General features: G+C 32.7%; 2 protein-coding genes across 3 annotated transcripts; one reads left to right on the top strand and one right to left on the bottom strand.

The window, feature by feature from the left end:
• Nucleotides 1-35: 35 nt before the first annotated feature.
• Nucleotides 36-7,598, top strand: LOC111675754 (tubulin polyglutamylase TTLL13P). The gene is made up of 5 exons (XM_046950057.1): nt 36-554; nt 5,492-5,788; nt 5,878-6,675; nt 6,741-7,260; nt 7,322-7,598. The coding sequence occupies exons 1-5, from the start codon at nt 124-126 to the stop codon at nt 7,418-7,420; spliced, it is 2,145 nt and encodes a 714-aa protein (XP_046806013.1). The 5' UTR covers nt 36-123; the 3' UTR covers nt 7,421-7,598.
• A 6,547-nt stretch (nt 7,599-14,145) lies between these two features.
• On the bottom strand, nt 14,146-23,359 carry LOC111689227 (protein pygopus-like). 2 transcript variants are annotated; one of them, XM_046948843.1, is made up of 4 exons: nt 22,448-23,359; nt 19,871-22,377; nt 19,504-19,834; nt 14,146-14,283 (listed from the first exon to the last, which is right to left on the bottom strand). In XM_046948843.1, the coding sequence occupies exons 2-4, from the start codon at nt 22,110-22,112 to the stop codon at nt 14,163-14,165; spliced, it is 2,694 nt and encodes an 897-aa protein (XP_046804799.1). In that variant the 5' UTR covers nt 22,113-22,377; nt 22,448-23,359; the 3' UTR covers nt 14,146-14,162. The 2 variants fall into 2 exon arrangements, with proteins under 2 accessions (XP_046804799.1, XP_023307474.2); XM_023451706.2 differs by having other exon boundaries at nt 19,504-22,377.
• Between the last annotated feature and the right edge of the window lie 3,167 nt (nt 23,360-26,526).

The following is a 26,526-nucleotide window of genomic DNA, read 5'->3' as shown; positions in this document are numbered from 1 at the left end:
AAATATAAATTTTAAACATACTAGTTTGCTTCTACTTTGTTTGCTGTTAATAATAACTAATTGCAAATTTATCATAGAATTCAAAAGACTGTTTTAAAACTTTATAGTAATTATAAATTTAACATGAATTTAAAAAAATCGAAATTTTTTAAACGCATACAAATGCTGCGTCGTATTTCCAAAGATAAATTACGCAAAGAAAAAGAACGTAAACGTGTTGAATGTCAATTGGAAAGTGCATTTTGTGAATGTTCTGGTGCTACAAATAATGCAGCTTTGGAAGATGAGCATGAAGCTAATGAATCTAAACATTCTATGAAAATATGTTGTGATAATAAAGTAGACAAACTGAAAATTAAAAATAAATTAAAATTACAACAGGAAAAGTTCTCAACACAACATAATAGTAAGCTGCTGTCGTCTAAGTCAAGTAATGAAAATACAAATGTAAATGGTTTGATTCATTTTAATAATATTTGCTATCAAGTTGAGTGCCAAGCTGGTCCATGTAATAAAAATCAAGGTGGTAGTACAGAATCTATGCCGTCTGTTAGGTAAATTTTTTGGATACGTTGTATGTATATTTGTTTTATTTCTATCGTTGATCAATTTGTAATTAAAGAACATTTTAATCGATGTCATACTTTAATGACGATATCTTAATCACATCCGAAAATACGATTACATATTTTTCGCTTTTATAAACCAAACATTTCCAGTTAAAAGTGAAGAAAGTGATTAAGAAAATACACTATAAATAAAATATTCGAAGTACATCAAACTTTGGTGGAAAACCAATGAAACCATTGAACGAATATGGTTTATTTTGACATCTAAATATCGAAGTTTTAGGGCAAGTTTTTCAGTTAAAGATAATCTACATTCTTTGTTTAAACCTAGTTTAATATATGTTTTGTGTTTTTCAGTAAACAGTAACGTAACTTATTATCTTAGTTTAACTGAGTATTATTGGCCAATTAAACTTAAGTTATAAGTGAGAAAACACAATTAACAAAAACAATAAAACAATGATTTCGGAGGAACAAAAACAGAATATTTTATGTAAATTGCAATTTTTTGAATTGTTTTGTTTTTGTTATTGCTGTTTTAAATGTTTATTTAACATTTTTTTTAAATTTTTCATTTTACAAAAGTATTATTTGCAAAAAACAGCTGTTCTTTCTTTATGTTTTTGAGTAAAAACTTGGCAATACTAACAAAGTTAACTGAACTTAAATCCATAACTGAAAAACACAATCATCGGTTAGAGTCCGCCTAAATTTGTTCCGAGTTTAATCTAACAGCAAGTTAAGCCTAATTTAACTGAGTATTAAGAAACCCGCCCTTACTGGTTCTGAAAAAAGTTTGAAAGTAGTTCAAAGACAGGCGAAAGTTAAATTCAATTCAAAATTGGAAGTACATCACGTATGATATTTGTAGTGAAAATTCTACTTTTTTCCTCACATATTTGCTGGGTAGTTAAATAACAGTTAGACGCTGTAATCATTCTATAGTGGGATACTCTTGTTCTCAACAACTAGATTTTATTAATGCTATCGGCTTACAATACATCAATATCTTTACATATTCACTTTAAACTTTTTCTAATGTAATCTTAGTTGATATTACTTCCAGCTCTTTCTAATGTAATCTTAGTGCGGTACTCTTGTTTCCAACAACAAGATTTTATTATTGATATCGATATCACAAATATCTTTAAATATGATATCACTTCCATCTGTTTTCACTGTAATCTTAGTGCCAACCTCATGCATAGTATGCTTAGATAGTTCCCAAAAACTAGTCTTATTACTCACAGTAAGACGGACTATTGAAATTAATGTATCGCAAAGAATTGTCTTAACGATACTCAAGTAGTAAGACTGATAGCAGTGCCCTTTATAAAAAGACCTTGTTATGAAGAAAACAAAACGTGAACATCACTTTAGCTATAAACTGAAATTGCTTCTCAATCTCATTAGTCCCAAAGGGTCCATTGTGATTTCCTTTAGTAAAGTATAGAGAACAAGAACATATAAGAGAAGACAGAGAAGTAAGAGGGAAAGAGAGAAAAAGTGAGAAAAAGTTTTAGTAATCCCCCATAATGGATTTAGTTTAGTTTAAAAGGGTTGTATACCCAAGGTATACATCCACTCGGAGACCCAAAGGATCCATTGTGATTTCCTTTAATGAAGAATAAAGAACAAGGATGTTAGAGAGAAGACAGAAAAGTAAGATTGAGAGTAAAAGTGAGAAAAGTAAGAATTTCCCCCCATACAGAATTACAGAAAGAAAGTGGAAATGGAAGATATTTCCCTGATGAAGCCTAAGTCACAACCTGCTACATCTCCCAGTTCATCGTGGAATCTTCTACCTAACCATTTCAGTCTAAGACTCTGTACTTTGGGACAGCTGCATAAAATATGCCCTACTGTTTCCAGTTCCTCTTCTTCCTCACACAACCTACAAAAATTTTTCGTGTTACCCAGTTACCCTTAAAGGACATTATAAAGCTTTAAGTGCTGCCTGACTATCAACATGAATCGTTAAATCCGACCCCCTAGTAATGTGTGTCTTAATGATTTCCACGACTTTACAGATCGCAAAGATCACCTCCTGGAAGACACTACATTCATCCGGAAGTCTATAGAACGTTCTTATGTTACCATCGAGATAAACTCCGGCTCCTGTACCAGGTTCAATATTGGATCCATCAGTAAAGACCCCTCAAACAGTACTTCGGACCCAATCCACTCGTCCCTACTAGGAATCACTATTGAAGGTGTCACTTCGAAGTCCAAGTTCGTAACTAAATAGTCAGAAATACCCTTCGTACTTCCTTCAATTCCAGTTAGAACTACTTCGTACAGTATTCTTGAGTGGTTTTACTAGAGCTGATTCAAACAGTTTAATAAGATCCTAGCCGCTACACTCTCAACATATTTCTCAATGGGGTGATTTAAAATAATGTCCAATGCCGCCTGTGGTGTGCCTTTGATTTTTATGGAGTATTATTCTATAGCTACTTTTCCTCATCCCACCCACCATACGGTACATAAAGGATACAAAAAGAACTTGGACATAGATGTGAAATCTACATTGTACAATAAGTCACATCCTGCTACATCTCCCAGTTCTTCGTGGAATCTTTTACTTAACCATTTCAGTCTCATACTCTTTACTCTAGGGCAGCTGCATAAGATATGCCCTACTGTTTCCATTTCTTCTTCGTCCACACACAACCTACAAAAATCCTGCGTGTTCGACCCAATTACCCCTAAAGGTCTTAATTGCGCAGTGACTAGTTATTACCCCTACTAATCTCATTAGCGATCTCCGATTTCAAGTACAATTATAGAACTAAATGTTCAAAATAAAAAGTCTATACCGACAAAATATGATCACAAACAACTCTGAACCTCTTATTAAGACAAACCTGCGAAGTTTTAGTTACATTCATATATTTTCACGAACATCCTTCCATGTGATATACAATTTTCCACATGAATAACTTATGGATAGCTTAACTATTCAGAGATTCCCGAAATTCATAACAAGCTGTTTTCCATTATGTTTAAAGATCTTTCGATACAAGTTATAACTTTCTGCGATTCCTTATAACATGTTCGCAAGGAATAACTCCATTAACTTGTTCAGAAATTCTCAAAATTGAAGAATTCTGACTGTTGTAAGTGTTATCAATAAAAAGCTATTAATACCGACAAAACATTACTATTAACATTTTGACACTAGTTTCAATTAATTCATAACATATTAAAGTCTATTCGATGTTTAGGAAACCTAATTATATACACAAACGTTTTTTTTTTCAATAGAAAATGGATCGTTTATCTATTTTAATAGAATCTGCGGTCCAATTTCTAGCATACAAAAGCGATCATTTCAATTATTTTAAATTATTTAGAGATTTTCGATTGCCTTTGCCAGAATTTGATTCCAGGGTAAACAAATCACTGTAAGTTGTGAAAAAGGTCGTCGAAATTCAGATCAGATCGATTCTGATTTATGTTTAACAACTGAAAAAAGATAGTTAGTGCTTTGTGTGAACATCTCACAAACGACCTATGATAGTTTTCGCATTCTCTTACAGAGAACACAACGTGGTAAGTCTGGTATGAAAAGGGTTAACCCTGAACATACATTGACGAAGAAGAGACATTCAATCACCTTTCAATCCAGCAAACTTCTAATTCATTCGATACATTCATAGAGAAAAACATTTATTATATTTACTCTAGGTATGTGGGTAGAATTAGATGCGTATGCCCCTTCATCCATCCTATATCTTATTTATTTAACACCAACATATTTGCAACGCTTTGTCTCAAAGTCACTTCTCTAAGGCAATAACCGCCACAAGACAATGTCCGTTACCAGGTAAAATGAAGCCAAGGAATAGCCGAGAAGATATATGACTTACAGTTTATAGTTCTTGCAACTTTTTTACCCATGGATTACAATAATACCAATATTATGGAATATAAATCAATGTGACTTTTCAGATATATCAGCAAGATAAAAATATATGAGAATTAGGACAATAGAAAAGAAGATCAGTAACCTCAACCTCTTCATATTTAGTATGGTACAATCTTCTAAATAGATGTGGATTTACGTTACACGTACTTCAACATTTCCAATGCTTAACCCTTAAATCACATCTTAAAGGCATATGCCTCTGTTGTATTTTTTAGCCAATACCCCCACGCGCACCCCCAAAGAGACCACTAGAATAAACTGTACAAGACAGAGTCCGATACCAAATGAATTGAATTCATAAAATAGCCGAGTAGTCGAATGACCATCAGACCAGAGGTCAGATAGATCTGCAATATGAGAAGAAAACGCTTAAGCTTATGTATGATTCCGTGCATTCTCCAAAGCGGGAAAATAGGACAGGAGATGAGTTACAGCTTCCTTTTCATCTCTATTATAACACAATCTTCATTTTCTTGACTCATTTAAAATTGACGTGGACTTGAGGCCACCAGAAACAACATTATCGGCATGATGACAAATTACGTTTTCCGTACTCTTTTTAAAAGTCTTAAGATTGGATGCATACTCCACGATCATCAAAAGATGATAATATGTAGTATATTGTTATACTTTCCAGAGAATAGTTATCTATAATAATTTCAAGATTAACACTTGGACAACAAGTCACGACCTAAAAGATATTGATGTTTATAACAGATAACAACTACTGAGTCTCGAAATCTGAATCATCATTTCAGGACTAACACTCGGACAACAGTTAACGACCCAAAAGCTATTGATGTTTATAGCAGATAACAACTTCTGAGAGTCTCAAAAGGGGACCAGTAACCAGCCATTTTATCTTCATAGGAAAAGGGAAAGTTAATCTACATCTGACAGAGTGATAACTTTTGTCTTATTTCTACAGATATCGTTGTTTTTATATATAATATCTTTAAAGTCAGAGATTTCATGTATTCTTAAATTATAGTGCTACCCGTGGCAGTATTTGTGTTTGCAACTCGCGCTACAATCTTATTGGTAGAATCGCCAAAATACTAGGCTTCAAGGTGGTTAAAGAAAACAAATTGTGGAATATTTTGTGGACTGATTCGATGCCGGGTGTTGAAATCTATAAGAATATGAAAAGATTTCAACAAATTAATCATTTTCCTGGCATGATGGAAATATGTCGTAAGGATTTACTCTCAAGAAATTTAAATCGTATGCTTAAATTATATCCCAAAGATTATAGGATTTTTCCCAAAACCTGGATATTTCCAGCAGAGTAAGTAAAGACCTTAGAACAAAGATTCTATGCAGAGAAAGTTTAAAATTTTACTCTCTCTCTCTCACACACACTTTTAAATGGAAAAGTTATGGTGAAGCTTTAAATTATGCCAATAATCGTAATAAACAAAAAATGTATATAATAAAACCAGATGCTGGGGCTCAAGGTAGAGGTATATGGCTGACAAATGATTTGAAAAATGTTTCACCTACAGAACGTATGATTTGTCAAACCTATATTAGTAAACCTTTACTCATAGATGGCTATAAGTTTGACTTGAGGGTTTATGCTTTAATAACATCTGTTGATCCTTTAAGGATATTCGTTTACAACGAAGGTTTGGCACGTTTAGCTACCCATAAATATGTGGAACCCTCTATGGAAAATAGTGATAATTTGTATATGCATTTAACAAATTATTCGGTTAATAGAAGAAATTCCCAATACGAACTATGTGATGACGATGATTGTGGCAGTAAGAGAAATTTTGGTGCCATTAATAATTGGATGCGTCGTCATGACTATGATGCAAAGGAATTTTGGAATAGAATTGATGATATTGTAATAAAGACAGTTCTAAGTGCTTGGCCTATACTGAAACATAATTATCATGCCTGTTTTCCAACACACGATAAAATACAGGCCTGTTTTGAAATATTGGGTTTTGATATATTAGTTGATTCGAAATTGAAACCTTATGTATTGGAAGTTAATCATTCGCCGAGTTTTCATACCAATGAAGTAGTTGATCGTCAAGTTAAAAGACCCCTAATAAGAGACACTCTGTCATTAATTGGTACTGTGTTGGCGGATAAAAGACAAATATTACGTGAGGATAGGAAGCGTATCAAACAGCGTTTGTTAAAGTTTAAACCGGGAAGTTTGTAAGTATTCTTATATAAAACGTTAAACCCTTAGTTGTTTATATAAAATTCTGATCTTTATTTAGAACTCAAAGATCTCATGTCAGTAACAATATTACCTTAATCGATAATAGTTTAAGTAAGACCTCTCTTGAGCATTGTCCTGTCAGTGCTATAGCACAACAAATCGCTTGGGAAGAAAGTCACTTGGGAAATTATCGTCGTATAATGCCACCCAATGATCCGCATAAACTAAATTATTATTGTCAATTTTATGATCAACAAAATCAAGCCTCGATATTTGCCGATACCGCTTCGAGTAAGAAACGTGAAGAAGTTTCCAAAAAACTACGCAAAGAATTGGAAGAGAAAAAACTAAAACAAACGGAAATGTTTAGACGTAAAGTTGGTGCAATGAGATTTGAAGATCGTCAGAGAAAAAGATCTAATATGCCACGTGTTGTGGCAGAAAAACAAAGACTAGAATTGTTGCGTTCACAGGCTCATTGGACGCCAGGTTTTATATCGGCTGCCGAAGAACGTTTACGTTCAACGTATATGAAAATGAGAAGTGATATTCTGAAAGAGTTAAAAATTACCGAAATGGCATGTTTTTTCTAGTGATTCGTTAAATTTTTTCGTGATTTTAATATTGATTTTCTTATAGATTTATACAACACTTTATAATGCTGGTGATTTAACAAAATCAGATATCGTAAAATTTCCTCATTTATATCGTAGTCTAGAGGGTGGTACCAAAATCTAGATGGACTTTGTGGAAGTTATAGTTCTATTTTTATAATGTTTATCTGTAATGTATGTATTCATATGGAATATTTTGGAAACATTTAAAGTACTCCTGTTAATATGCATATTTTAATAAATATCTGATATTTAGTATACAAAAAAATGAATTTGAGTGTAAAGTAAAGAACTCTAGTGTAAAAAGTATTTAAGATCGATTCTTTTCATATTGTCTGATGAAGCACTACATACAATCTTTGTTGTGAACTTGAATGGGTCCGTTCTATATAATACAGCATTTTGAGCATTTAATCTTTAAGTTCTAATGTCGAACTTCTTTCTCTATATCTGCACTATTGACCAAGTATTAGAATACATACAACACAAACAAGATTTCTTTAAGGGTTCTTAAAGATTTTCAAAGTAAATGGAATTTGGGCTGCAACAATATGACGTTAAGAGTTTTAAGTATCTTGTCCTTGATTTTTAACCTTTTACTTGAATGAAGTTGCGTGTCCAAAGGAGTGTAAGGGGCAGTCGAAGTCTACTTCTAAAATGTTCGGGTTATAAACCTTTGGAATTTTTCATACTGAGACTTTGACTCAGGTTTTGCAACATTCTTCTTCTTTTGTCCTAGAGGTCAAAAGGGACAACGAGGTTTGGCACAACCTCAATTTAAGTCTTTTTTAAAAAAAAGTACGTTACGTTAGCCAAATATTGGGTGCTTTTGAAACCCGACACCATACACACATCTGTGTTGGTACCTCATGAAGACAATATAGACAATATATAGAGCATGGTCCCCTGTACTTGACAAGTACATCTGTGCTACAGATATAATTGGCGATTCTGCGTTTGACAGCATTGATGAGGAAAAATGGGTCCATATAATGTAGTTTTATTTTTGAGAAACTTTTGATTTTGTGTGTAGATTGGCACTGGCATGTCGGAAATTGCTTTGTTGGTACATACGTGCTGCTTGAAGTGGATATTTGTGTGCAATTATCCAAAGTTTCTTGCCGGCATATGGGATATTTTCCCAAAATTTGCATCACTTCTTCTGGCACCAGTGAAAGAATCGTCAATTTAGTTCGTAAAGTCGGACTAGTTGACTTTGTGTAATTAACGAACGAATGCCGCTACATCCGTTAGATTTCTCATGTGTGATCAAAATGGAGATTTGATATGAATTTATAGCTGTTTGGTCTTGCCAAGCGGTATGTGCGCATATAGGCGATTAAAATCAGTCAGCAGTTATTCTCGAAACTGCTGGTTTATTTTAGAAATTTTTTATGAAAATTGTGCGTAATAAACCTAAAATAAGCGATTAATATCTTTATGAATACGAGGAAGGAGTTAAATGATGGGGTAGCTGTCTGTACTGACTACGAAAAATTGTTGTTGCTGGGATTTACAGCCCTTGGCCGTCTAATTTGGGTCATTGCGGTACGTAGAACCGGTTGCCGGTCATGTACTTTCATCCTCTGCTCACGCCACTGCGGTCACGCTCTAATTGCAAAGTAGAAACAAGGTCATTAAAGCGCTATTCGGCAGCACTTGGGGTATGGAAGAAACCTTTTTAGCTACATATAAAATGATTGGTCTGTCAGCTGCTCCAGTGTGGTCCCCTTCGCCCAGTGATACCCGGTGGAGAAACATTTAATTCTGCAAAAATGCCGCCATAAAGACTTTAACGGGCAGCCTACAAATTACCTCGGAACATCACCCTCTCGAGAAAATAAGGGTCCTCCCAGTCAAGGAACACAATATGATGTTTATAAAACAGTTCCTCAAGGGATGTCATCGTAGAAGTCATCCCAACTATAACATGACATAGTTGGATGCTCCCTCGAGGCATGTCAGGAAAGATCTTCGTAAATGCAGATATGTATAGGATCTACTGGATCAATCCTTGTGTACGGCAGCTTGAAGCGTCATTCATAAAGACGCCTATAAATTCCGCAACCGAAAATCGGGATGGAGCAACAGGCTCAGTGCCTCCTGATCACGTATAGACCGTGCCGTCACTAATGAATGTTCTACATGTGGTCAGGGTCCTTACATGCATAAAATTTGTGATTTCCATGTGTTTATTCAATACACTTGGCATTTGTGGTGTTTACACAATAATGCGGAGGACAATTTATGGAACATTTTACTAAAAACCTATGACTTCAGTGATTAAGCGAGCGCAAATCTTCTAATTACTTACTGTCAAACAGAACAGCGCTAACTATGTCTGGAAGTAAAGTTTTGAACAATATTTACTAGGGGATGGACTTTGAAGAAGTTAATTGCAAAGTGAAAAAGTGTTCTCTATTCTAATTACAAATAAAAACAGTTGCATATTAAATTTTTTTGTATTTTTTTTTTATTTAATTATAAATAACTTATAGTTTTATAATTATTATGATTTAATATTTATATATATAGATTTTATTATCATCATAATCATTATTATTTTTTTATTATTATTTATAGTAATAATATAATTAATATTATTAAATTTTTATATATATTACTGTATAAGTATTATATATAATTAATTTGTTTTTATTAGTGTTTTGTTTTTCTTTTGCTTTATATTAATTGATCAATAATATTACGGCATAAACAGTAAATTTAATTATTTTTTTTTTAATATATTTTATTTTCATTTGTTTTTATTTGCATTTTTTGTTGTTTGTTTATTTGTATTTATATGATATATAACATTAAAAACGATTTGTTTATATATATATAAAAAAATTATGATAAAATTAATAAAAAATAATAATAATAATATAAACTTAAAACAAATTAATTAAAAAATAATGACATTAAGCTTAAGAAAATAAAATATATAGAAACAAATTACACTCGAACAGGATGTTTGTTAGTTTTTAGTACCGTAAGTAAACAGAAGCAAAACTACACACAAATTAAAATTAAAACAATTTAAATTACAACAAAAAAATGTTAATTTTTTTCTTAATTTACTTTTGTTGTTAAGTTTAAAAAATAAAACAAAAAAACTCTCTCTTTTAGTTTTAGATACAATGGTTTTTTTTGTTTGTTTTTGTTTTTATGTTTGTTTTTTGCATTTGTTTTCTAATTACAAATATAGAGTTTATTAAGTTGTTGTTTTTTTAGGTTTGTTTTTTGTTGTTGTTGTTCTAAGTTTAATTAAAGTACATTTATGTATATTTTATTATAATTATATTATTATTTACTTAATTGTTGTTCTAAATATAAATTCAATGTTAAGTTGTGTTTTGTTTAAAAAATATTTATAAGTTTGTTTTTTCTTCTTCTTTAAGTTTTTAATTATTTATTTTAATACACAATGCTATTATTTTAATTATTGTTTTAAGTATTCCATGTTTTTTTTCTGTTTTAAGATTAAAGTGTGTCATTTATTTTATAGAGAGAGAGAGAGAGGAGATGGGAGAGAGAGTGTGTGTGTGTTTGGGGGTAAAATTGGTCGCTAGAGCAGTTATGGAAAATTTAGTACTAATTGTACGTTTTTTAGCACTTTTTGTCATTGAAAAATAAAGCTGTAGCTCCATGACCTAAAAAATACCTTTTCCAGACTTTTGTTTATAATAGTATTTTTAACAGAGACTAGTCTTCAGATTAGAACAGGGATTATTCAATAGACTATTTCATATACTAGTCAATAAGCTGATCCATAGACTTGTTAACGCACTAGTTCATTGATTTAGCAATAGATTAGGAAATAGACAAGTCAATAGTCGTCTAATCAATTGACTAGACAAACATACTAATCAATGGACTTTACTATACATGGTTTAGTAGGCTAGCATATAGACTAGTTTATAGTCAAAAGACTTAACATACTAGTCTACAAACTAGCCAAGAGACTACTAAATTGATTAGTCAATTGACCACTCTATAGAAGTCGTCAGACTACTCCGTCAACTAGTCAACAGACAAATTTATAGACTTATCAACAATCTAGTCTATTGACAAGTCTATGAACTAAACACATCCATTGATTAGTTCATAGATTAGACAGAAGACTATTTCATAGTCAACATACTAGCTTACAAACTAGCCAAGAATATAGTAAATTTATTAGTCAATTGGCCAGACTAATCCACATACAAGTCAACAGACTAGTGCGTAAACTAGTCAACAGACTAATTTATAGACTTATTAACAAACTAGTTTATTGACAAGTAAAGAAAGCTGTCAATAAATTAGTTTATATACTTGTCTTTATACTTGCTCACAGATTAGCCATTAGACTTGTCAAAAGGCTGGTCCATAGACTAATCAACACAATAGTCGATTGACTTGTACGTATACTTGTCAATAGGCTGGTCCATTGACTAAACAACTCAATAGTGATTAGTTCATAGATTAGTCAAATGACTTCTCCATAGATTAGTCAACCTAATAGTTTACAAACTAGCCAAGAGACTAGTAAATTGATCCATACACTAGTCCACATACAAGTCAACAGTCAACAACTACTTTATAGACTTATCAGCAAAATAGTCCATTGACAAGTAAAGACAGCTATCAATAGAGTTGTTTAAAATTAAACTTATACACAGACTAGTCAATGGCCTGGTCTATAGACTAATCAAGACACTAGTCCATTCATTAACCATTGATGAGTTCATGAATTAGTAAAAAGACTACTCCATATATTAGTCAACATACTAGTCTACTAACTAGCTAATAGACTGGTAAATTGATTAGTCAATAGGTCAGCCCATATACTAGTCAATGTCAATCTAGTCAACAGACTAATTTAAAGACTTATCAACAAACTAGTACATTGACAAGTAGAGAAAACTGTCAATGGAATTGTTTATATACTTGTCAATATACTTGCCCACAGCCTAGTCATTAGACTTGTCAATAGGCTGATCCATAGACTAATCAAACTAGTCCATTGAGAAGTCAATGGTCTAATCATTAGACTAGACAATAAACTGGACTTTACTATAAAATCTTCAATATGTTAATCAAGACTAGTCAAAAGATCCATGGATTAGCTAATGGGCCAGTCAACAAACTAATCCAAATATAAGTCATTATACTATTTCATTGACTAGTCAACAGACTAATGCATAGACCAATCATTAAACTAGTCAATAGACAAGTAACAAGTGTACTTGTCCACAGACTAGTAAATAAAGTTGCTCATAGTCCATAGACCTGTCAATTAACTTGTCTAAAGACTAGTTCAAAAACTACTCTAAAGACTTTGAAATTTTATTTAGTACTTTCTAATATTAAAAAGTACTAATTTTGGAAAAATTTAGTACAATTACAAAAATTTACATTTTCCATTATTGCTCTAGAGTTTTTGTACAAATTTTGAAAATTATATTAAATTAAAAAAACAAAACGATTAAAGTAAACTTAATATGAAGACTAAACAAATAAACGAAAATAAAATTTACATTAAAATAAGTTATTTTTTACAAATTTTGTGTTTTGTTTTTAATATTTTTTTTCTTGTTAAAGACATGATTTTTTGCTTAGAGGAAAGTGTGGTTTAGAGTATATATAAAGTTAATAAAAGTTGGCTATTTAAAAGTTTTATTTAATTCAAAACCTGGCTAAGAAATGCTTAAAATGTAGAAAAAATAAGTTTACAAAAGTTATAAGAAAATAAACAACCTTCAGTTTTTTGTTTGTATTTAAATTATAAACATTTTTTAACGAATTTACAGCAAAATATTAAATACTAATTATGATAAAAAAAAACTAAATATTTTCAAAACACTTTTAAAAAAAAAGAAAATGAGCATTTTTAATAAAAATTTTGCTTAAAATTTCGTTTCAACTATTGTTTATTTTTCTTTTCTATAAATTTCTATATTTATGGCGACAGAGTAAAAGATAGAGAGAGAGTGTGTGTGTGAGTGAGAGTGATAATGATAGCAAGTGATTGATTGTTTGTGTGTGATGATGATGATGATGAAATGATAACAAATGTTTAAGACTTAAAAAGAAAAATAATTTGATGTTTTTTTGTTGTTTAATGAGTACTTAATATTGTTGTTGTTGGTTTTTGTTTTTAATTAATTCTTAAACATTTTACAAATTTATTTAAGTTTTATTTTATTTACTTTTTTTCAATTGCTTAACTTTTTAATTTTTTTTTAATATTAATATTTTCTTTTTTCTTTTCTTCATTTAATGTCAAAAATTACTATACAATTTTCTTCTTCTTCTTCGTCTAATAAAAATGTTCATTATTTTTAACCATTTTTAATTGCATTTTCCTAAAAAAAAATTTTATAATTATTGTAGAATAACTTTGATGATGTTGTAGTTTTTGTTGTTGTTGTTAATGTTGTTGGTTTTTCTTATATTTTCAACATTTATCGTTTGTTTATGTGTGCTTTTTAATTGGTGGTGCTGTTGGTTGTTGTTGTTTTCAATCGTTGTTGTTATAAACTAAGTATTTTTAATACAGTTTGTTTTGTTTTTTTTTTTTTAAATTTCATTTGTTTAAATATATTTTTATTTTTTATTTTTTTTTGTTAATTTTATACAATCAGAAGAGGCAGTCCTTTTAGTTGCTTACGTACTGCGACAGGGAGGAGAATTGTTTACACATTACTTTTTCTTTTAATTTAATTTTTATGTTCAAAAAAACGTTTTTTTGTTTTGTTTTCGTTAATTATCACTCATTGTCTTGTTTATAAACAACCAAAACATTGCATTAGTAAAGTTCGTTGCATTGTCAACTGTATATATATGTGTGTGTGTGACTATTTGTTTAGTTTTCGGTTTTTTTAACATTTAAATTTGACCATTGGTATGTGTTTGGTGGATAAACACTTGTCACAGCACCATTCAGCATAAACTTCTTTTGTTAACATTTTAAAAGCGGCCTCCGTTAAACCAACACAAGTTCTGGAAAATAGAAAATTTTTTTTGTTTAGTTGGAGGAAAGTTGAGAGAATTTTTCGCTGGAAAAACTGAAAATTGATTATCTTCTTTAAACCTTAAGATTTCGTTATCAAAGTGTGGGAGTCAACCCAGCTAGCATTTGGATGATTAATCAGTAAACTGAGTCATTTTTTTACTCCTTTTGATGACCTAAAAGTGATTTATAAGTTGAGTGCTTAAAAAATGACTCGAGATTGATTCCTATATATGATTGAAAACTGAATATTTAAAAAACAATAAACAAAATTGATCATTCTAGTGCTTATGGTCATATTTCAAGCAGTTGGAAAATCTAAAATTGTTCATTATGTAATTGTTTTTGTTTGTAATAAAATAGCAACACTTACACATAAAAATGACTAAAAACGATTGAAAGATGAGTCGAAACTGATTAGAAATGGGGCTCAGAAAAGACTCTTTTGGAAGAGTTAGCAAAACATTTTGTTTGGCCTAAAATGAGTTGACATAATTCTCGTTTTGTTTATGAAATTATATTATGCTTTAATTATAATAATTTTATATGCTTAATGATCTTCAACGGAAGATAGTTGGGCGACTAATCACTAAATAAATAGGCCATCCAGGTGTTTGAAGTATAATTGTTTAAAAATTTAGTTTGTAGTTAAATTTCGCGCAATCGGAAGATCAAAAATAGTATTCTGTTGTTTTGTATTTGTTTGTATTGAACAAACATAAAAAAAGACTCAAAAATGACTGTAAAAGCCGTGATACACGGTTGTCAGATCTTACAACGTTGTCAGTAAAATATTTAGAAAATGCCTAACAATCGTCCGAACTTACAATTTTTCTTTTGCCACGTTGTTAGAAAAAGCATTACTGATAATATTGCAAGACAAAATTTGTAAGTTGACACTGTAATTAGACATTTTCTGCAAATTTTACTGCCAACGTTGTAACGGAAATAACTAAAAATAGATTAAAAAATAAGTCATAATTGATTAGAAGTGGGGCTCATAAATGACTAATTTAGAATAGTCGCGGGTAGGGTAGCATTTTCTCCCGACGAATGTATAATTTATGATCAGAAAATGAGCTCATATATGATCATTTTAATCGTGCAGAAGAGTCATAAATGACGCGAATGTGATCGAAAATTTAATAATAATATAATAATAAAATTTTAAACTTCTCCAGCATGTCTAATTGGATTATTGAAATCATATTTCATCATCAGATATCAGAGGTCTTTAATAAATTGCTTACAACAAACAGATGGACATTACTAAAACGACTTCAAATTTTTTAAACTTTTCCTTCTGCGAAAACTATGCAAACATCTTGAAAGCATGTTTAATAGAATTATTGAAGTTATGTATCCCAAAGTTATCTGAAATCTTAAATAAACTGTTTTTAACAAAATTCTATCCAATTCTATCCATAAATGTTTTTAAAAAAAATAAGATGTGATAAGACAATTTTCAAATATATGTTCTAGGGATCGTGAGTTTTCCTGTAAAATTTTAAATTTGTGCGATAAATAGGATCTGAGTTTTAATTTTCAGTCTATTACATCTAAACCGCTAAACTGAAAACTTTTTAATTTGAGTGTACACTCTTAGATCTGTATATCGATAGAACGGTAAGAGGGCAGGGGGTGCAGCTAGTTTTTAAAAACTTTTTCTTTTTTATGTGTACAAAAAGCATTTTAAATAGATATCTTTTGATATGCATGAAGCCAAGATTCAATAAAGTCATGATATATGTTATGTATCCCAAAGATATCTTAGGTCTTTAATAAACTGTTTTCAATAAACAGACGGTAAATGGTATAAAAAGTCCAATTCTATCCATAAATGTTTTAGATATTAGTAAAATCCTTATGTAATCGATAAATTTAAGAACTACGGTAAGTGATAAGACATTTCAAATATATGTTCTAGGGATGGAGAGTTTTTCTGTTAAGTTTTAAATTTATGCGATCATGTGGGTCTGAGTTTCAATTTTCAGTCTATTACATCTAAACTGATAAACTGAAAATATGAGTGTACAGATCTAAGATCTGTACATCGAGAGAACTTTAGTTCAACATAAAGAAGGGTAAAGAAGAACGGGTTCAGCTAGTTTTTGAATATATTTCATTTGAATGTGTACGAATCCTAAATAGCTTTCTTTTGATATACATGATGCCAAAATCCAGTAAAGTAATGTTTACTCAAATATTCGATTCATTATTTATGGACCGATTTCGCTGATTTTACATAGCAAACATGTCCGTTATGTAAAATAATATAAGAAGGTAATAGAGTAGTTTTTCAACTCTTAATTATCTACCTGGAGTCTCTTAGACTCCAGAGGAACTTTTTTGGCTATAACTTTTCCTATAATCATTTTATCTTTTCGCATCTTTCAAGAGCTTCTGATCTTCGCCTATACTAACATGTCTGCTCTAATACAGATCCTTTCGCTTGCTCTTAAACGCGGATAAAAGTTTTCTTGGAGTCTGAGAGACTCCAGGTAGGTAATTAAGTATTTTTTTGGTGAATTCTAAAAGATTCCAGATAAAAACTTAGTTTTTGTTCTAAACCGGCTCAAATATAAGGAGTGAGATCGAAAAATTCTTAACACACGTTTTTCATTACATTTTTCAACCAAAGTATTATTTGATTTTTTTTGATCAAGTTACCTTTGAAAAACATGTCAGTTATTATGTGTAATGTCAATTATATTAATTTTTTTGTTAATCTGATTAAAATGAGTGACCAGAAAAAAGTGCGTACAGAAATTATTAAATATTTTCAACTAAACCCAACTTGGTCTTACAAAAAGTTGGCCAAGCATACAAAGGTCTGCCTTCAAACTATTTCCCATGTTATTAAACAGTACCGGGAGAACTTGTCAGTTGATAGAAAACCTGGTTCAGGTAGAAGGAATGGTCCACATGATGTTTCTAAAGCCAAAAAAATAGAACGCATTTTCAAAAAAACTCCCAACACATTCGGTAGGAAAGCAGCTCGGTTAGCTCAGTGCTCGGACTATTTGGTACGAAGAGTTAAAGCTAATGCAGGTTTAAAAACATACAAGACTCAAAAAGTTCCTGACAGGAACGCTGCTAAAAATTTAGAGGCCAAAAACAGAGCACGGAAATTGAAGTCAAGTTTTATAAAAAAATATTCTTGCTGCATAATTGATGACGAAACGTATGTTCTGGCAGATTTTTCGCAACTTTCAGGTCAAAAGTTTTATGTTGCTGATGCTCGAGGGAATGTTGAAGAAAAGTTTAGGACCCAAAAGCAGACAAAATCTCCCAGAAAGTTCTTGGTATGGCAAGCAATATGCAGTTGCGGCAAAAGAAGCCAATCATTTGTTACAACGGGCTCTATAAATACCGAAATTTACATCAAGGAATGTTTACAAAAAAGGCTGCTTCCATTCATAAGACTTCATAATGTGTCCACTTATTTTTGGGCTGACTTGGCATCCTGTCACTATGGTAAACGAGCTCTTGAGTGGTACATGAACAATAATGTGGTATTTGTACCAAGAGAGGCAAATCCTCCAAACTGCCCGGAGCTAAGGCCAGTGGAGAGATAATGGGCTCTTGTTAAAAGAGAATTGAAGAGTACAAAAAAGGTGTCCAAAAGTGTGGTAGATTTTAAACGGAGATGGACTACATGTTCGAGCAAAGTGACAGAAAGCACTATAAAAACGTAAATGGAAGGGATTCCGAAAAGGGTTCAAAATTTCATCACTAGTGATTAAAACTATAAAATTTTTTTTTGTAAATTGTAATAATAATTTGAATTAAATAAAAAAAATAAAGCTGTAAGTTTAGTGGTTTCTTTTTTATAAACATATATGTATGTTAAGAATTTTTCGATCTCACTCCTTATATTCTAGTTCTAAAGAAATATTTTTGAAGTCTGGAGGACTACAGTAGGGCAATAAAAAAACTATTTTGGAGTCTAAGAGACTACAGGTAGGTAATTACGTTTTATTAAGAACATAATGTATTTTTTGTATTCTCGATGCCATTGAAGCATCTCATTAATTTGTGGTATTTCGGTGTTGTGAAACAGTTTCATGTTTTATTAAAAATATATTGTAAATTTTTCTATTTTGTAATAATTTTTACAAATAAAATGCTGTTTATAATGCTTCCTTTTGTTTTCATTTATCCCTTTCTTCTATAGTTTTGTTTTTATGTAGAATATTGGAGTCTGACAGACTCCAGGAAGGTTTTCAGAGGTAGGTAACTAAGGGTTAAAAAAGAGTTCAAAAGCCGGCTGGAAGAATTTTAAAAGGTTTACCCAAACCAATTCAAGGTTGTTCCAAACTTTAGGTTAAGATCTGTATGTATCTCGATAAAGCCATATTGAACTTTTATATAACGTCTCATATATAGTAAAGACGAGGTATTTTCAAACTTTATGACACATATAACTTGATAAACCGATGTGATGGATAAATTCTGAAGTCAGTTTCAGATTCATATCAACACCTGATAATGGTATTCTTTTGTTTTTGAATTCAAAATTTATAGGTCTTTACTGTCTTCGGAAATGGGATCTGTAGTTTGATTGTAACGACTTTAAAAGTGATCGGTATTCGTAAAAAGTGGAATATAATCAATACTTTGGTCTTGCCGTCAACAATCTACTAACCCTCTACTAACAGGATGGAAATGGTGTCTTTTTTAAGAGCAATAATAATTTCACTTAAAATTTAATTGTTTGGAATATAACCAATACTTTGGTCTTGCCGTCAACAATCTACTAACCCTCTACTATGCAAATCAATCAATAACAGGAGGGAAATGGTGTCTTTTTTTAGGAGCAATAATAATTTCACTTAAAATTTAATGATTTGTTAGTATAGTAAACATTACTATCGTTTAAATCCAATTAATAAAATTTCGAAACTATATAATTAACTTTATCAACAATTTAAAATCTACATACATTTTGAAGATGTTAAATACATACATATGTAATGCAATAAAAGAAAAGTTTGCCAATAGTTAGAGGTTTTGCAAAATTTATGTTTTATTGCCAAATTTGTATGAGACATATGAGAGTTTATTTAGTAATAAATGCGTCTTAGTTGTTACTTAGTATATAATTTTAAAAGTTTTTTTTCAATAAATTGTAATGCTGGATGGGATGTGTGTTTTGCGATTTATAGAGGAAGTGATTGAGTATTTTTGCTAATAAATCGAAAACTTACCTATGAAAAAAGAAATTACAACCAGATTCGCAAAATACAGCTTCGTCGTTATCATTGACTTCTTTGTGGCACATGCCGCATGGATATATTGGAGGTGCGTTGGGATTTTGTGGATTGAAAACCATCGGTTGACCAGGAGGATACATTTTGCCCGCACCCATTGTCATTGGCTTAGGTGGGCCACCCGGTCCCATTGGACCACCCATCGGTCCGCCCATAGGACCCATTGGACCACCGGGACCAGGACCGCCAAACATACCAGGAGGTGGTCCTCCGCCCATTGGATTGTGATGAGGATGATGAGGTGGCATACCGCCGTGAGGACCACCATGTGGACCGCCGTGTGGGCCACCATGAGGACCACCATGTGGACCGCCGTGTGGGCCACCATGAGGACTACCATGTGGACCACCATGAGGACCGCCATGAGGGCCACCATGTGGACCGCCGTGAGGACCGCCATGAGGACCACCATGAGGACCTCCATGAGGGCCACCATGAGGACCACCATGAGGACCGCCATGAGCCCCATGTGGCCCGTGAGGATGATGTGGACCATTCATGCCGCCGGGTCCCATACCAGGACCCATATTACCCATATGCGAATTAGGACCAGGTCCCATGTGATGTGGACCGCCACTCATCATGTGATGAGGTCCACCCATGTGATTTGGTGGTCCTCCACCCATGCCCATTTGAGGGCCCATGCCGCCGCCAGGACCGTGCATCATGTGAGGTGAAGGCATTCCACCGGGACCACCGTGATGATTCATGAGTTGTGAGTGTTGTGGTCCACTGAGATGCGGCGATGGCTGTTGGGGAGGTAACATCTGATTGGGGCCACCCATACCCATTGAGTTAGGACCATTGCCGCCGGAGCCGCCACTGCCCATGGGCATATTTGCGTGCGGTGACTGTTGCGGTTGCTGCATAGGAACATTAGGATTCATTTGTTGTTGCATCGGTCCACCACTTCCACCACCGCCCATATTTATACCATTATTGTTGTTGCTGTTGTTGGGTCCACCCATTGAGGGTCCTCCCATAGGCCCGTTATTACTATGAGGACTAGCACCACCCATATTATTCATGGGATTATTACCACCTGTATTACTGTTGTTGTTGCTGCTGTTTGAATTCGGATGACCAGGTAAAGCTGGAGAGGCTAGGGGACTGGGTCCATGGCCGCTCATATTGTTCATGCCAACGGGACCAGGACTAGGTCCAGGCCCACTCCCACTCATTTGATGATGTGGAGACATCGCCATCGGTCCGTTGCCTGGCGCTGGCGAAGTTGTAGGCACTGACGTTGACGCAGTGGACGTCGTTGTCGCTGAGCTTGATGAGGAGGACGTACAGGAAGATGAAGTCGGCAGGGGTCCATTCATACTGGATGACGGTGATTGTGGTATACCATGTCGTGCCGCAGGGGAAAGCATTGGATTTTGATTGTTGTTATTGTTGCTGTTGTTGGGGTTATTGCTATTGCCACTTGTGTTTGAGGCCATACTGTGAGCAGGAGAGATACCACCTTGATTTGGACCCATGCCTGGGGGCTGTAGCTGTCCACCGGGTCCAGGGCCAGGTCCTGGACCTCCAGACATATGGTTCTGCTGCGTCGGTCCATTTCCAAGTGGACTGTGCATGGGAGGTGGGCCCATTTGGCCGTTATTCATGTGAGGCGGAGGATGTTGAGACTGATTTTGCGGATGAGGACCTTGTTGAGACGTTGGCGGTCCCAGAGGACTGCCGATAGCGCCGCTCATTGGTGAACCCATTGGCAGTGAATTCATAGGTGAGCCTTGGCCAGGACCAGGCCCACCTGGCATTGGCGAACCCATGCCACGAGGACCATTCGATCCTGGTCCTCCCATAGGTGATAGCCCACCCATGCCCATGTGGTGCGGTGATATGCTTGGACCACCCATACCTCCCATGGGACTCATACCACCCATCGAAGCCATTCCGCCCATAGGACTACCCATTGGAGGACCGCCAGGTCGACCGTGATTCATATGTGGAGGCAGGCCAACTCCTGGTCCCATGGGATGACCGGGACCTGGACCACCCATGGGACTGCTCATACCCATCGGACTCATACCGCGCATCGGAGGTCCGCCCATGGGATGATGTGGATGTGGTGGGCCGCCTGGATGATGTGGGTGCATGTGAGGATGCATGTGCGGAGGAGGACCGTGAGGACCACCCATGCCCATATGAGGTCCCGGACCGGGACCAAAGTGTCCTGGTGGGCCACCCATGTGACTCATTGCGGACATCGAACTAGACATGCTGGGCGGTGTATCGTCAAACGGATTAGAAGCCACTATCGTATCGCCATAGCCCCCCATCGGTGGTGGAGGCAGCAGATCCTGTGGTGTGGGAGGTGCTTGTGATTGCTGCATAGAGTTGGCAGCAGCGGCTGCAGCTGCTGCGGCCGCCGCTACTGCCGCTGCTGAGTTGGCATTCGATGTCTTTCGCCGTTTTTTCGGATTACTCGGCGCCGAGATTATATCCGATGATGGAGGTGGTGGTTTAAAATCGGGTGGCATTATACCTCCCGCTGGACCCGGCAAACGATATGGCGCCATACCGATATTGTGGGTCATGTTGTTTGTATTTTTCTTCCGAATGGTGGCAGCTTTTATTTAACGTGGCCGGGAAGAAACAATATTTATAAAGGCCTGCTCTCAAAGGGCAGGCTATGAAAATATGGTGTGGTATTTGCTGTTTCCTGACCAGGGTGCTGCTGACCCAAATGTCTTGTTTTTACTCTTTTGTTTAAAAAAATTTCTAATTGATTATCGTTGTTTTCTGGATATTAGTACACTATACTGTGATCATTGAATTCATTGTCCAATTTAAGATTTTAATCTGGAATAAACATAAACCTTAATGTATATTACATTTTTCTAAAATTTCCAATTTTACAAAAAGTACTTACGGTATTAGTATAGAATTCTTATATTGCTGCTAATAGTGATTTGATTCGATTATGAAGCCATCTTTGTGGCTTTTGGCAAAGAGTTTAACATTTTCTGCAGAAGCACCTTTTGGGGGGTAGCTAAGCACCAAATAATGGTGCTTGAGCACCGTTTCTTCTTCTTCCCGTTTGCTCTTTTAACAAGATTTAAGTATTTTATGGTTTTCTTCTTTATTTCCAAAAGTATATATTTTATGGAGAGTTCTATGCTGGTTTATTGCATCAATTGCACAAACAACAAGAAACTCTATTTTCTTTCTATTAGTTTTTCGTTATATTTTTTGTATTATTGGTAAATGCTTTTATTCTTTTTCTTTTATTTTTCGCCACTAATGTATGCTGCTGCTTGTGCTGCTTCTTGTTCACAAGTTTTTTTTGTTCTTTTTTGCACCACCGCTCACTTTCTTTGACGATGAATATTTTTTCTCGATGAATTTATTCCTTTACTTTTTTGCAATATTTGTTTGTTTCTCACAGATATTTTGTTAAAATGACTGAATATTTATGTTAGTAAATTTATGAAAGCATGGATATTGTGAATTTTTAACCATTTTATGGTACTGCAATTTTTTCTTGATCAAATAAGCCGTCGTTCCTGTGTCGTCAGTTTCGTTGCAAAAAAAATTTACTACACTTTGAAAAGTTTATCATACCGCATTTCTACAAGTTTTCTAAGCATTTCTTTATGAATTGTATGTTTATTTGCAATTTGAGCGTGTATTAGTTATATTTTGTTTAAGTTTATACGAAAATTGTTTGAATTTTCACGAAAAATAATTAAAATTTTGTCAATTTTCTTCTTTTTTTACTTTTGATAATTCTTGTACACAAACACACGCCATTACAGGGTTGTATTTTCGTTGACTGACAAGCAAGAAAAAATTCCTGAAATACTTTTACAGTGTTGTATTGTTTGGTATTAGATAGTAAAAAAATATATGATACTTTTTATACACCTATGTTTAAGCATAGCAGTAGTGATATCAGTTATGATAAATGAACGATAATAGTACTGGGTTGTTATCGATTAATTTTAAATAAATACTTTTTTAAACTGATGAATATTTTATGTGAAAAGGTTTTATAGTAACGAGATCAAGTAAAATATTGAAAATAAAAGAGGTCCGTGTAGAAATATGAAATCATGATGAATGCATTTGTTTTATCAAAGTTTTCTTCCTAAAAGTATGCTGCTGATTTCTGAAAATGTGTAATGGTGGTGAAAAAGACAGTATGCGTGTATTACTTTTCAGAGATGGAAATGTTTAATACAAAACATTCATATATATTGAAATAGGTTTCTCATTTTAAACTGACAAAATGTACGGTACTCTATGACATTGGCTAAGCCACGGACTTTTTAATAGATTAGTCTATAAATTAGACAATAATAACTATTAATCAGTCACTAAAGTATTCAAAAGACTATACAGTAAACTAGTCTATAGAGTAGTAAATTATGTTGTCCATACATTAGTTTAAAGTCTTTTAATAGACTAGTTCGTATAGTTTTCAATCTGTTAATAGATTACTAAAAAGTCCATATAGTAGTTCATACATACTTTTGACTAGTGTATCGAATAAAACTGTTTCAATATAACGATTTAAGACTTCATACAAAAATATTTTTATTTCAGTTTCCTTATTACAAACATTTTTATATAGATACATATCGTTTTTAAATTTAATATTTAACAAGATCATTTTACCAGTAAATAGTTTAGTTTACCAAAGAGTTTTTATTTTCAGTCGTAACATAAACAATTGTCATGACAAGCGACCACTAACTTGACATTTACTAAGTAAACGAAAAAAAAAAAATTCAACGGTTACCATATTTGAATATGTAAATGTCAATGTCCTACGAAATCTATTTATGGTGAATACCCAACTATTATGTACAATATTAAATTCATGCAACTGTATCAAATTTTAAGCAAAAACAATACAAACATAAAAAAATGAAAATAATTTCCCATTAATGCATGAATATTGTTTGAATTTTATAGACAAAAAGTTGCTATGAAAAATAAACTGTTTGAATTTTATTAGATCATTGTAAAATAGAAAAGAAACACGTTACAAATCAATGTATGATCAATTTGGTAGATAGTCGTTTATTTAATTTGTATAATTATTTAAACAGTTTACAAAGCTGAAATTAAAGCTAAATTATTTTTTTATTATAATATTATATACATATTTCGTGTTATATTAACACACATGCATATATACATACATATAGAAATTGAGATATTAATTTTTTTATATTTTTTTATACAAATTATGTTTTGTCTTTTATAAAAAACCAATCAATTGAAAAGTGTTAACCAAAATGTTTTTTTTGTTAATGTTAATAATAATAATAATAACATGCCATTCAAAATCAGTATATTATTAATGGCGGATTAATGTTTAAACATTTCATTTAGTTTTCTTGTCCGAATGACTGACAACATATTGTTTTCTTTTCTTCATTTCTTTTTGAGCGCCCCCCCACGTTCGAAACGTAGTCTGACCCTCAAGTCTTTAGTTTGTTTATAGACTGCAATATAAATATAGATTTAGATTTTTTGTTTTTTTTTTTCATTAAAAATATTTTAATTGTTTTTTTATTTACCTGAGTTAAAATGTATGTGTGAGTGGATATTGAATATATATTCAGTACAATATGAAGATAATAGAAAAATATTTATATTTACATAACCTCAAAATAATGGTAATAGTCTCATCTATAATAATTTAAACAATTTTGTAAATGAATTAACAAATGTGCAATTGATGGAATGGAGAAGAATCCTTCCTCTGAAGTACTTGGTTTCCTTAAAATAATGATGTGAATTTGGTTTTATAATTAAAATACTTGTGGTTTGATGACGAAGATTAACTGACTAACTAACTAACAAACTAAATAACTAACTAACTAACTAACTAACTAACTAACTAACTAACTAACTAACTAACTAACTAACTAATTAACTAACTAACTAGCTAACTAACTAACTAACTAACTAACTAACTAACTAACTAACTAACTAACTAACTAATTAACTAGCTAACTAACAAACTAACTAATTAACTAGCTAACTAACAAACTAACTAACTAAATAACTAACTAACTAACTAACTAACTAACTAACTAATTAACTAACTAACTAACTAACTAACTAACTAACTAACTAATTCATTAACTAAATAAGATGCTGTTTTATAATAAAAACCATTTCGATTTTTTTCATTTATAGACACGGAATTAGTACTGTGTCAATTCATTTTATCCTTACAACTCTAATTCATATATCACTACATGCCTATTATATTCAATTCAAGTACTTTCATTTGCAACATAAGTATTACTAAGTCTTCTTTTCATTCCTTCCTCCACCCGTTTGTATTATGACACATTAGACCTTTTTTCCTCATAACAGGTTTCGAGAAATTAAAACTTCATCAACAGGTAGATAGCAACTGCTGCACACAATGTTGTCTTTTTCAATTTCTTTTGTTCATCTTTGTGTGTTTTAAAGGAGGAAGCAACTAAAATGAGATGCAACTTGTGGCCGTGGGTAGCACGAACTAAAGGCGAACTAAAATATACGAACTAAATAATAAATAAAATTAAATTACATATTAATGTTTGGCATCTGTGGGGAATACAGAAAAGTCATTCGAAAGTAACGTTGATTTTAACATTTAAAATTTTTACTATAAACCCAATTTTTCCATTATATTTACCCACATTGTGCATTTTTTAAGGGATAGCTTTCTATGGTGTTAAGATTATGAATCACAAGTTGCAGGTAATATAAAGAAATACTGCTACATTCTGCTATGTAGATTTCAAAGATATTTAGAAAATAATGTCAAAAGAGAGACAAGCTCAGCCTCCGATATTTATAACGATATAGTATTTATATTAAATTACAAACGGAATAGATATATAGATAGATAGGTAGATAGATAGATAGATAGATAGATAGATAGATAGATAGATAGATAGATAGATAGATAGATAGATAGATAGATAGATAGATAGATAG

This window comes from Lucilia cuprina, chromosome 4, assembly GCF_022045245.1.
Source record: "Lucilia cuprina isolate Lc7/37 chromosome 4, ASM2204524v1, whole genome shotgun sequence".
Classification (NCBI taxonomy): domain Eukaryota; kingdom Metazoa; phylum Arthropoda; class Insecta; order Diptera; family Calliphoridae; genus Lucilia; species Lucilia cuprina.
Note: the sequence above shows the minus strand (reverse complement) of the source record. Positions and strands in the feature narration are given on the sequence as shown.